Below are 13,259 nucleotides of genomic sequence, written 5' to 3'. Positions count from 1 at the left end.
TGTAGTGTTTACAGTTTATAAATCAACCGATGATGATTTATAGGACAGTACGTTATGTTATTTAAGTGTCGTACAAGCTTTGCCTGTCACTGTGTATACACATTTTCCATAAAGTACGCAAATGACTTCTGGTACTGTTTGCCCAACTTGTTCAAATGGATGACAGGATCAACATGACTATACAACCAGACGTTGTTTGATTTATCTGTTTGCACGACATGTATGCCTAGATAGTGTCACTTAACTTTTGACATCACGCGTGTTTATTTTAGCTGGACCTAGCTAATTCACCACTTAAAGACATCAAACCTTTAACAGCTGCAGTAATTCCCTTAAGCTAATTCAAAACAAGACCTTCAGTAAAGGTAATGGGGTCAGTGTCTTTTAAATTTAACATCTGTTCTGTGTCACTCCTTTATGGACCAAGCTATAGACGATTTCATCTTAACAACATGAACAAACGTTACTGGTTACAAACTTTTGTGACCCCGACGGAATTCTGGTACACATTCAAAAATAATAGAGTGCCTGTAGATTATTTCTGATAACAATCAAAAGAAACCAAGAAGAACCGTTACTTTATTTTGTAGTTGTTTCGGTAGTTCTTGTTTCATTGGCATTGTAGTTTTATCCATTTGTCTTGTTCTTATTGTTTGATTGTCATCAGGTGTGCCTTGTTGGTCTATACTCAATGTGTATCTATATCCCACAGTGCTTCATGTGTGAGGGGTTGGTTATTGAATGTACCGTGGGTTGCTCTGTCATGTTTTCTGGTTCTCGCTACATGATTAGGATTATTTCTCATTTTTGGAAACATTAAAGACTTTTTCTGCCCACAGATCCATGCCCAATTTTCATGTTTTTGGCAACATTGTTACAAATGTTTAGAGATCTACACTCTTATAGAACATGTATCTTACAACATTGCAGGTGATCGCAAAATGACACTTTTGTAATTTGTAAGAAAAATGGTCTTTTATTCAGAAAAACGCAGCACCGCCATGTGTTTGTAGTTGAAGGTTGCCACCCCTAATATGGCGGCACCGTTGGCGTATGATCCAGTCAACGAGCAGTCTAGTTATTTATTATGTCTATGGTTTATCTCATTATCTTGCTGAAAAGTTCCTGTAAACATATTTCCCATCCAAATGAATAATTCTGAATAATAAATAAATGTATTTCCTAACCTACTACAGTCCTGTGTTTTCTCTTACTGGTCATATTTCATTTGAAACGAATTTGACTGATAAAAACCCATTGTGGAAATTACTTACACAGGGTTTATTATAGTGAAAGTGTAGTATATTTTAGTAAAATCATGGGTATTTTATAGAGCTTTTTGGTATCGCTTAAAAACTCTTATCTTATTCAACACACTGATCAATCCTTTGGAGCATAACTGACACCGCGTGATGAAATAATCACGTATGCTTACCACTGCTTTCACTGATCGGCTTTGCTGGATAAAAACTTCAAATTCGGTTGAGTTATTTAAAATCTGTTCACAGTAAACATCAGAACATCTCTTCTCCTGTCTCTGAAAATGTTTGGATTTTGAAATCATTTTGCAGACATTAATTACAAGAGGCATTTAGAGGCGATTGCAGCCTATTGTTATAAACGTAACTGGAAAATCTACACACCGTTTCAACAAGCACTTCCGGTATTCAGTTCCAAAAGATCATGTGTGCGCACGTAGTTTAGTTACACACGCCACCAGCCCAATACTACTGCAATATTACTCTAAATAGGTACACAATATGAGATTGGCAGAAACTGTGTGTTACGTCTGCTTTAATCTAACTAAACAATCTATAACATATTTACAGTAGGTGTTGTTCTTTTAAGATAGGACCACTGTCCTCATGCAAGAGTGGTGAATTACAACATAACCTGTCGCCAGACACCACATAATTCAAAACAAATACAACTCAAAAGCAGTTTATTCTCAAAAATGCTTTTCATCAGTATTTGCAACAGCATTGCTCATCACAAGACAAGACAGGAATAAACCCATCTAAACACAGAAGCTTCAGCTGTGAAATAGAATCAGAGTTTTGTCACATTAAGTCAGGCACTCACATTTAGTTTGTTGGTTACTGTACAGATTATAACTGAAACTAGTAAAAAGGCTGTGCTGGGACAGATTTAATTTATTCTACAAAGTACAGTATATCTTAAATGTCGTTAACTCTTAATTTAATGTTAACATACAGTAATTTTACATCTGTCTCTTGGACAAGCACATAAGAAGTATCAGGCCATCTTGAAGTGATTATTACAAATGTAAACCACAGCAGCTGTTCTTCAACACAACACGCGTGCATAGCCACACTTACAGTTACACACCACTCCATTTCAGATGATTGAAGATGCCTGTTTACACTATCGCATTATTTTTTTAACCTAAAGCCTTGTTCACAGAAACAGGAACTTCACATCTTTTTTCAAAAGGTGTAATATTACATTTCAGACTATATTACTCTTTATGCTACAAAAAAACATTGGGACTTTGAGGTTGTACAGCCACTTTTAATGCTTCTAAATAATATGCAAATGTGAAAAAAAGGTAGCAATGTTAAAGGTTAAATATATTTTCACCACTAGATGTAGCACAGATCAATCAGAAAGAGAAAACCGATCTTAACGCAAATATAACATCTTTGTCAGGTGTCCTTCTTTTAGCAACAAGAATGGATGTTGCTTTGGTTAGAACTGCAGATTTGTTGAAAACAGTTGACAGAAATAGACAAGTGAACAAAATATAAAATACCGTGCTAATAATTTATATTTTACTTCAAATAATCTTACACATTGTGCCTTTAGGGGAACATTCAGAACTGTCATCTACAACATCAATAATGATGTTTAACAGAGCCTAAAATGTCATTGTTGATGCGTGTTGTATCTAAATATGTATGTTCACATGCAAACATGCTGATATTCTTATTGACTCCTCAAGTACTACAGCGCTTGGCTTCAGAAGTAGAGAACAAGAGAGTGGCATCAAATGCCATTCCCAAAAAGGCCAAGGCTGACTCGCTAAAAAGGCAACTCCTAATTCAGCTGGGAGCAGAAACCACGGGCCAAGCCCTTCACCCCAGATTCAGGTCTGTTGAGTATAGCCAGGGATTAGGAAATGCGAGTTGATTTAAACCGCAGACTTACTTTCCCCTTGGAAATCGCAGCGACCAACATGCGGCCGGACATGGTTCTGTGGTCCGGCTCCAGTAGGACTGTCCTCCTAGTTGAGTTGACTGTACCTTGGAATAGGCCATCTGATCAAAAAGAAAGGGCCGAAGCAGCCAATGAGGCTGAGGCGCACAACTGACGATGCGTTGCATTGATGGAAACCATACAAAGGGCATTATCAGCAGCACCTGTGGGACACACAACTCATGAGATATCTCTGATAATGGCAAGGAATGGTAAGTATGCTATGCATTTCTATAATCATTTATCCCCCAAATACAGAGGATGCCTAGCCGAAGAACCCAGTGAAACCTCAGACCTCCTTTCTACAGAATCTTGACTGCTTACCCCTGTCATGCATAAATCGTGGGAAATGTCCTATTGGGCAATTCAACTTTGATGAAATAGTGGGATAACAGGCATTTTGAGTAAACCTCTACAAGGCCATGGTCTGTAACAGATCTGAAGCGGATGCAATTAGACCTGTTTTCTGGTCTCTGCATGTGGTATTTGGTAAAAATTAAGCCTATTGACCTATCAAAATCCCATATCCCTGTGGTCAGCACGCCGACATATAGCGCCAGTGAACTCTAATTCGACCCAAATTCGATTCCGTCTAAAGAGGGCTTTGCCGATTCTGCTCCCCTATCTCTGCCACACACTAGCTGCGTTTACATTGAAACATCGGATTGAATTTAATCAGATTGTGCAGTCTGAATGTACTGCTTACATGAAAGGTAAATTTAGTGATCTGAGTGATGTGCATGTTTACATGACAAGATTTGAATTCGATATAATCTGCTGACATGCGCACACTTCAAAAGTGTTCATCTAAATACACACTAGTGTTTTAAAGCACATGTTGTGTATATTTTATTTTATAAACGGCATGATTTTTTACAGTTTATAAAGCAGAGTAATGTCTCGTGCCAATGATAAACCATGAGAAAACTACCAAGACCCACCAGAGTGTCTGCAGCCAAACAATAATCTAAATAAATGTTAAGGAACAGCTAATACCGAACTTTAGAAGTGATGATATGCGGATTCATATATCAACATTAACGGTAAACAGAGACGGGCACTTTTGGACGCGGGTATCATTATAATTTTCTCAAAATGGCTACTCAAACAATGTTGTAAGCACAGATTTATTTTATGTCACTTAATTAAAAAGAATAAATTCTGTTTGTGAAGTTAATATGCTTTAATGTGGGTTTTTATGACAGATCTTAAAATAGCAGAAGTTCTATCAATATGTTTTAAATATTAATAGAAAAATCCTGAATAATAAAGCTGTTGTACGCTTTATTTATTAACGGAGTTAGTCAAAATGATCATTGATTATATTTAATCTTAACGTCAATAAATTACACCATACAATGATTGTTAAATGTTCAATGTGGATTTCAGATTAATCAGATGTTCATTCACATTGAAAGTATTTTAAAATATGAGTATTTTGAAATAGCAATGTGCAGTTAGAGCAGATTTAATGCCAAATATATACATTAACTGCACAAAATTTTGTAGCAATTATCCTTAAATATTATAACTACACTTTTTTATAGGCCTAAAGCTATTGACAAAAAGTTGCATTTACTTATAGCTTAAATGTCAATAAAAACGACACAACATTGTGATCCAAACTGTTCAAGTGGCAGTGAAATTAAAAACTTTTATTCATGAAATATTGTGGAGTTTATTGTAAATAGTTTATCAATAAAGAGAAATCATTCTCTTTTAAAATTTGTGTTCCCTAATAATCTTCAGTTAAATCTGAAGAAATGCACTTCCTTCCTGTAATGACTATGCATTTTAAATGATGTAGGCTAGACGGCTGGAGTGGAGCATCCGTTAACTCCGCTCCCCCTTTAACAGTCAGTCTGCGGCCAGTTCCATTTCAAAATGCAACGGCTGTTTTTATGTATCAAAAAACCCACTATTTTTCTCATTAGAAATTCTATTTCACTCAGAAATGTGTCAAAAAGCGGACTATCAAAACTAACAAACTTCAGATTCAGGGGGGACTTTAATAATAACATGTTGTTTCCGAAGTCCACAGTCAACGCAGCCATCTACCAGGAAATTTTAGACCAATTCATTCTTCCATATGCTGACAAGCTTTATAAAGATGTTGATTTCATTTTCCAGCAGGACTTGGCACCTGCCCACACTGCCAAAGGTTCCAAAAGCTGGTTCAATGACCGTGGTGGTAGCGTGTGCTTGGTTGGCCAGCAAACCCGCCTGACCTGAACCCCATAGGGAATCTATGGGGTATTCTCAAGAGTAAGATGACAGACAACTGACCCAACAATGCAGATGACCCGAAAGCCGCTTATCAAAGCATCCTGGGCTTCTATTACACCTGAGCAGTGCTACAGGCCATACTACAGGCCATACTACAGGCCATACTACAGGCCATACTACGTCGCATTGATGCAGTAATTCATGCAAAAGGAGGCCCAACCAAATATTGAGTACATAGAAATTAAACATTTTCTTAGAAGTCTGACATTTCTGTTTAAAATATCCTTTTTTATTGAACGTATGTAACATTTTAATTTTCTGAGACACTGAATTTTGGTTTGTCATTATCTGTGTGCCATAATCATCAAAAGTTCAAGAAATAAAGGCTTGAAATATTTCACTCTATGTGTAATGAATCTATATAATATATGAGTTTCACTTTCTGAAATGAGTGACACAAATATTGACCTTTGTCACGGTATTCAAATATTTTGAGATGTACCTGTATATTACACGGAGTGCGATGACGACGCAATGTCATAGACACAGGCAACGCAAAGCTTAACGAACCGACAAAAAACAGAAAACACATGGGGAATAAAAAGGGGATAGAATCAGGTGGGGGAACAGGTGCATTAAAAACATTACATCATCAATAATGAGGAAACGAGATGGCAAAGACAACGACGAGACTGAAGAGAGCACGAGCCAGGCTAAAACAAACAGTGCCATGACTCTCTCCACACTAAACACGCAGGGTACTGCCACGATCCTGACCAAAGACTAGAAAACCTGAATAAGGGAGGATTGTGACAGCTGTGTGTGTAAAACATTACTGAGGTGTTAACCAGAGTGCTCTGCTTTAAGACATGCATTATAGCTGAATACATATAAGGGGAATTTAGTGAGCGAATTAACAGGCTGAAATGCACGTGTCTCACGGTGAATGCAAGAGAGCCCCGAGAGATATGTTCATAAAATCAAAAGTAATAGACACAGTGCACAGACAAATATTATGTGAACGCAATTTTTTATTCTGGCTGCGATTGATCTTTTGAAAGCCCTTATTATAATACCTGTTGAATGAATAAATCAAAATTGAGGATTAAGGATGCAACTACTATTATTCAATAAACTCTACTCATTTTATTCTATCATCACTGCTCTTCCCCTACATCTCTGTTTCTGCCTGATGGTTGAAAATATAATCCTGTTAGAGTGAGATCTAATGTGACCAACTGTGAAAACTGCTGAACTGGATCTAAACCAAGGATTTGATCAATTGAACCTTTTCGGAGCAGTCATTGTTGGACAATAGGCAAACCCTCTTCCTTCAATACCAAAGTTTTTAATGTTTGTACACTTTCGGAGTGTATGCAAAGTCTTCATGCAATTTTCTATTTCAATATTTACAGTATAATCATATAAGCTAATATATATATAATGTGCAAACAATGGTTTTCTGTAGAAAACAGTGACGGCATCGAGCCGGTGTTTAGACACTCACAAGCAAGACAAACCTATCTTATCCTCCCATGTTGGGAAATAGCTACAGTAATAGTATATGACACTTGAACTCCATTGTGACTAGCTCAGTGGTTTTCAAATCATCATCACTTTTATTATAACAACTTTTTAGGTAGCAGTACACGACAACACCATGGACAAAGAACCTTCTGTAAAATGATCATACTTCAGCTTGGAGTCGGTATTTAGATATATTTTTTCTTACATAACACAAATAAACTAAACGTGTCATATTTTGTGTTTCTGTGACATGACAAAAAAGGAAACGGGTCGCGATCCATCACATTTACAATCACTAGAGCAACAGTGCCACCTAGCGTTAGAAAAGCGAAAGTTCAATTCAACTCTTTTTATATCCCTTACATGTTCTACCATTTCGCAGACCATCTACACATGAAACACACATTTTAGTACATACAAAACATACAAAGGCTAACCGAAATGAGTTAAGCGAATCGTCTTGTATCCCTGTATTAGTGGTCCAGTCTTTGAAACCAAGCGAGCGTCGTCATGCGCGTGCACGTGTGGGGACTCGGAATTCCGGTCAGCTGACGATGCGTCATCAGTGTTTGCAAACCGCGTCCATGCGTGCGCCGTTCAACTGACGCCGATTACCGCCGCTGTCATGGCAGACAACGAAGAAAACGAAATAATCGAGCATCACGATGACGAGGAAATGGAGAAAAGAGCAACGGCGAGAAGTCACTCGCATTCGTTTCTGGAGAGCGTGACGTCGTTGGAGAAAGACGATCACAACAGCACGCAGTCATCACACCGCCTGCTCGCGTACAGTGACGCGCTCATATCCATCATCGCTACTGTAATGGTGAGGAGCAGCGCTCGCGTTCAACCTTTAAATAAAGCTCACTTGTCAGATAGCATTAAATGCACAATCAAGCACATATGACATGATACGATCTTTCCTGTAGCTCAGTGGTAAGAGCATTGCGTTAACGACGCAAGGTTATGGGTTCGATCCCTATGTAAAATGTATAGGATAAAGCAATGTAGGTCGCTTTGGATAAAGCGTCTCCCAAATGCATAAATGTAAATGATGTCACGTTCTTTCAGTTACTTTCAATTCTATAAAACCAAACTATAATGCATGCATTTGAAAAGGCAACTAAATCTGTTATGCATTTATTTTCACAGATTTTACCTGTTGCACACACAAAATTTCAGGAAAATGAGGTGAAAGAAGTTATTTCATCTAAATTGACGGCACCTTTCAAGAGTTTATGGTCACTTGCTGTAAATGTTTCTTAGAAAGCGAATGATGAATAAATAATTTGCCTGATTAATGAAGGAATGCAGCCAACAAGTGCCTCTCAATACTGTTGAAACCCCCCAGGGTTACAGTACCTCAAGAAGCGGGTTGATCAAATGTTTTCAATGGAAGTTTTTTGGGTTTATATCCTAATTCCCATGTTTACATTAACGTTAGTGTTATAAATAATATTTTGAAAGAAAAAGTGACCCTAATCTTTTAAATGGCTGCATTTGAAATGAAGCACGTTATGCTTTACTTTATGCACGTTATACATTGTGATATAATCCGTCCATATATACAGGAACTGAAAGAGAGTATTCAGTCTTTGCTCACTACTAAGATTTCTGTCTACTTGATGACCTTCTTGATTGTAACCGTTGCTTGGGCTGCACATGTCAGGTGAGACCATGTAAACATTATCACAGCAGAATTCAAATATTAACATTACATTAACTGTTCCCTTCATCCACTCCCTTAACTCAAATTTATTTATATAGCGCTTTTTACCATTTTCATTGTACCTATTCCATTCATTGTACTTTCATCCTTATATTACCTCCAGTCAGTAAGAGATTTAATTGACATGTTTTATTAGGTTGTTTCAGGTCATCGAGCGCATCGATGACACTCTTGCTCTTCTTAACCTGGTGAGAGCACCGAAAAAGCTGAGATCAGACACAATCGATCTTTAGAAGGTGAAGTGTGTAGAGACTTTCAACTTTTCCTTTTTATTCTATTTCAGGCTTGTATGATGCTCATAACCTTCCTGCCGTACACAGTGAGTCATTTTATTCATGTGACAAAGCATGCACTGATGTTGCACAGTTTGCTATTGTTACACCGTTTTTAATACGTTCATCAAATAGTTTAAATATAAAATAATGCAATATTTTGTGTCATTTATTAAATGTATTTGTTATTTATAGTTCTCCCTTATGGCGGCATTTCCTGGCAGTGTTCTGGGCCTTACATTCTTTTGTGCTTGTGTCATTGTGATTGGCTTAATTCAGGTGAGGAAACCATTACGTGGAACATTCAACCATTAAAACCATTACCAGAGCAAATTCATTTACATTAAAGCAAGATATCACAAAGCGTCAACTTTGGTCGTGTGTTTACTTTGTGCCACCAGGCTTTGATTGTCTTGTATGGATTTAGCCATCCCTTCCTTCTGAATGACCACATCCAGATGTCAGTGAATCCAGCACATTACAAGCACCACATTCTCAAAGTCATCATGAAGGTTCCCATCATGTGCCTCTTTGCTATCATCTTTTCATTCATCTTTTTCCAACTGGTAGGCAAATTTGAAGTATTTAAATGTTACATTCGATACTATACACAATGCATGCTGAAACTTCAAAATGTGTGCATTTCTTTGTCCCCCATAGTCATATGTCCTTTTGGCGATTGTTATATTCCTGCCCTACATATCTCTGTCTTTCAAGTGGATCTGGAATAAAGTCGTTGGTGGTGAGAACAAAACATTCAAATTCTCCCGTGTTTAAAAAACTAATATAAACAACGGTAGATGGGCTGACAAAAATCATAATCACCATTATTTTGCCCAGTATTAAGTTAATGATTATTTAACATTATTACTCCATAACTTTTAAAACATGGTTCACCCATAAATTTTAATTCTGTCATCATTTACCCACCTTCAATCTGTATACATTTATTTGTTCTGATGAAATATTCAGAGATATTAAAAAGATATTTAGAAGAATGCCAACACAGTAACGAAAGAGTTCCTGGACTACATTGACTACCATAGTAGGAAAAATTACTTTTATTATTATATTTGTTCTGTTAAACACAAAAGAAGATATTTTGAAGAATGTAGGTTAGGTTCACTTTTGACCACCCTTGTCATTTTTCCTACAATGGTAGTCAATGGTTTAGTCAAATTTGGTTACAAGCATTCGTCTGCGTATCTTTCTCTGTGTTCAATCTACAAAATAAATCTATACAGGTTTGGAACAACTAGAAAGTGAGTAATTCATGACGGAATGTTTTTGGGTGAACTATCCTTTTAAAAATAAATAACTTGAATGCAAATGATGAAAAAAAATTAATGTAAAAAACAACCGCACAGCTGTAGATTATTGCAAAATAGAATTCTGCACCACAATGGTTTCGGTTGGATTATTTTGTTTTTGTAATTGTTGGAAGCCAAACTTGTCGAATGCAATTATTAGCAATTCATTGCACAGCCCTATAATGGTATGGAAACGCTTTCCTGTAGCTCAGTGGTTAGAGAATGGCGCTAGCAACGCCAAGGTCATAGGTTCGTTCGCAGGGGATTGCATTTGCAAATCTAGAGTATAATACAATGTAAATCTGCCAAATGCATAAATGTAAATGTAATGTATAAACAATTGTTATCTGACAAATAATTCTGTTCTATAAATTCAGGTCAGGTGGAAGATACAGATCCTGTGCTTTTCTACAACTACCTTCCCAGTGAACCCTTGAGTAAAGAGCGTGTGGAGGCGTTCAGTGATGGAGTTTATGCTATTGTTGCCACGTTGCTCATCTTAGACATTTGGTTTGTACACGCAAGATTTCACCGTATATTAAACTAGAGCATACCAGGCGTATTTTGGCTGTATTATTTTGATGTTTTTCTTTTGTTAGTTAAATCACAAGCTTTTGTTAGTGGGTAAATCAATGTTCGTACAGCAATTAAATTATATCTTTAAATTAGGGCTGTCAATCAATTAATCGCGATTAATCGCATCCAGAAATGTGTGTTTACATAATATATGTATGTGTACCGTGCACATTCATTTTTTGGTTTATAAACACATATATGTGTACATATTTAGGAAATATTTACATTTGGTAAAACTTTATTTTACGTTGCCCTTGTTAGGCGTGCTATATGTATTTCCCATAAATTATGCATACTTATATGTAACTAAGCCCATAGTAAGTACATGTAGTTAATTATTATTGCTCAGTACTTAAATGTTTAATTACTGTAACACAGGCACTGAAAAAAAGTGTAACCATACATTCATATACAAATTAAATGATTGGTAATAATTATAAATAAATGCATGTTTACACATTGTTTTATTTTTCTTAAATATATATATATATATATATATATATAAATACAAAATGAATATGCACAGGAGACAGACATATAATATGTAAACATAAACTTTAATTCTGGATGCATACACAGAAACAAATGTATAGTATAATGCAATGTAAGTCGCTTTAGATAAAAGCATCTGCCAAATGCATAAATGTATATGGATGCGATTAGTCACGATGAATCGTTCGATGGCCCTACCTTATCATTATTAGAAAGTTAACAGAACTTGACGTAACCTTTTCTGTCTTCTATATACAGTGAAGACAACGTGCCTGATCCGTTTGTTGTGAAGAAGGAGTTTAACGGCAGTCTGCTCAGTGCACTTCTGAATTACGGTCCAGAGTACCTGGCCTACTTTGGTTCCTTCGCCACTGTCGGACTTCTTTGGTTTACTCACCACTCTCTGTTCCTGCATGTGACGAAGGCCACGCGCCTCATGGGTCTTTTCAACACATTCTCCCTGGCCTTTGTGGGCGGCCTTCCGCTTGTATACCAACTGACCAACGAGTTTCCAAGAGGTTCACGCAACGAGCTGGAGGCGGTGCAGATCAGCTGCGTCATCATCTTCTTTGCAGGCCTTTTCCAGCTGGCCATATGGATAGTGGCGCTCTTCAACGAGCGCGAGACTTTGCACCCGTACGTGCGGTACGGCGGGCGAGAGCACGCTTTCATGCTGGCCAAGCTCTCTCTCTACCCCTGTGTGGCACTCGGGTCGTTTTTCTCCACTTGCGTTCTTAGTCGATTCAGCGCCCCGATCTTTCACATGATGGAGATAGGCGTGCCGTTCGCCTTTCTGTTACTGAGGCTGCTGGTGCGCGCGGCTCTGGTGCTGCTGAGGTGGCTCTTCTGTCCCGCAAGACCAGATGTGGACAGAATTCCAGTAGAGGGAGATGATCTACAGCTTCCAATTAATGACAATAGGAACCTAGGATAGAAGGGTCTTGGATCCGTCCACTTTTCTGATCATTTTAAGGTTAGGCTCGCAACTCAAACTATAACTGACACTTTTGTACTGTTTAGGGTTGTTGTGTCATGCAAACTGATCTAGTCACTTTCTATAATGGACTATGGAACGGATAATGATGTGTGAGAGCTACAGGGTCTTTACTGATCTCAGGACAGTGGTCATCTGGAGTGTAGAAGAGAAATCCTTTTTTTATCTTACAGATATACACAAAACATTCATAAAGACAGTTTATTTATAGCCTCATTTTGTTTTACTAGCATGCTGAAAGGTTTGTTACATGCACAGATTTAATTTTCTTGTATATCATTTTTAATGTTCATATGTAAGTTTAATTTAGTTCATAGTTCACATGATCAGTTATGTTTGTACTATTTTTATCGTTATCTTTTTTTTTTTTTTTTAATGTTGAGCTTTAAACCTTATGTAACAAAAATTTGACTACATATACATAGTTTATGGCTGAGAATCTATAGAAGCAGTGATTCGTGCATTAGTAGGTTCTGGTGGCAGAAAATGGTCATACACATGCATTGAGTTCCAAAATAACGCTTCAGGTAATGAAATACATAAATAACCTACGTTTTAATTTAGTCAAAAAATATCTGTGGTTGATTTTAAGTAAATAAACCACCAATGCACCTTAATAAAGTATTTGTTGCACTTAACATGAGTAACAATTCGACTTTGAACATCAAAATGCGTAAGCCATTGTAAGATGTGTTTTGTAATTGAGTTCTGTCTGTTATGTTGTGTGATTGTTTGTGTTTCATCTGAATGTTGTAGCCATACTAACTGTCAATGTGCCACTTTAAAACACACTTGTCCAAAAAGCTGTTTCTGCTCTCTTCACACTAATAGTTCCTCCAATGTGCTTTGGTCATTTTGTAAAGAAAATGACGTCATCTCTGTTTGTTTAAATGGAAAATAAAAGAGAATAAACTCTC

At 37.0% G+C, this 13,259-nt stretch overlaps 1 protein-coding gene across 1 annotated transcript; it reads left to right on the top strand.

Annotated features, from left to right (window-relative positions):
* Nucleotides 1–7,122: 7,122 nt before the first annotated feature.
* tmem175 (transmembrane protein 175) lies at nucleotides 7,123–13,258 on the top strand. Its single transcript, XM_056744917.1, has 10 exons — nucleotides 7,123–7,795; nucleotides 8,122–8,160; nucleotides 8,541–8,638; nucleotides 8,835–8,886; nucleotides 8,982–9,017; nucleotides 9,166–9,249; nucleotides 9,372–9,536; nucleotides 9,631–9,712; nucleotides 10,658–10,790; nucleotides 11,607–13,258. The coding sequence occupies exons 1-10, from the start codon at nucleotides 7,595–7,597 to the stop codon at nucleotides 12,280–12,282; spliced, it is 1,566 nt and encodes a 521-aa protein (XP_056600895.1). The 5' UTR covers nucleotides 7,123–7,594; the 3' UTR covers nucleotides 12,283–13,258.
* The last annotated feature ends 1 nt before the right edge of the window (nucleotide 13,259 follows it).

Source organism: Triplophysa dalaica, chromosome 4 (genome assembly GCF_015846415.1).
Source record: "Triplophysa dalaica isolate WHDGS20190420 chromosome 4, ASM1584641v1, whole genome shotgun sequence".
Taxonomy (NCBI): domain Eukaryota; kingdom Metazoa; phylum Chordata; class Actinopteri; order Cypriniformes; family Nemacheilidae; genus Triplophysa; species Triplophysa dalaica.
The sequence above is the reverse complement of the archived record's forward strand: the minus strand, read 5'-3'. Positions and strand labels throughout refer to the sequence as shown.

Excerpts from the sequence above, each read along its gene's own strand:
- tmem175 (XM_056744917.1), top strand. The coding sequence starts at position 7,595 with ATGGCAGACAACGAAGAAAACGAAATAATCGAGCATCACGATGACGAG. Across the intron at positions 9,250-9,371 it reads TTGTGATTGGCTTAATTCAG|GCTTTGATTGTCTTGTATGG; the intron begins GTGAGGAAACCA and ends TTGTGCCACCAG. Across the intron at positions 9,537-9,630 it reads CATTCATCTTTTTCCAACTG|TCATATGTCCTTTTGGCGAT; the intron begins GTAGGCAAATTT and ends TGTCCCCCATAG.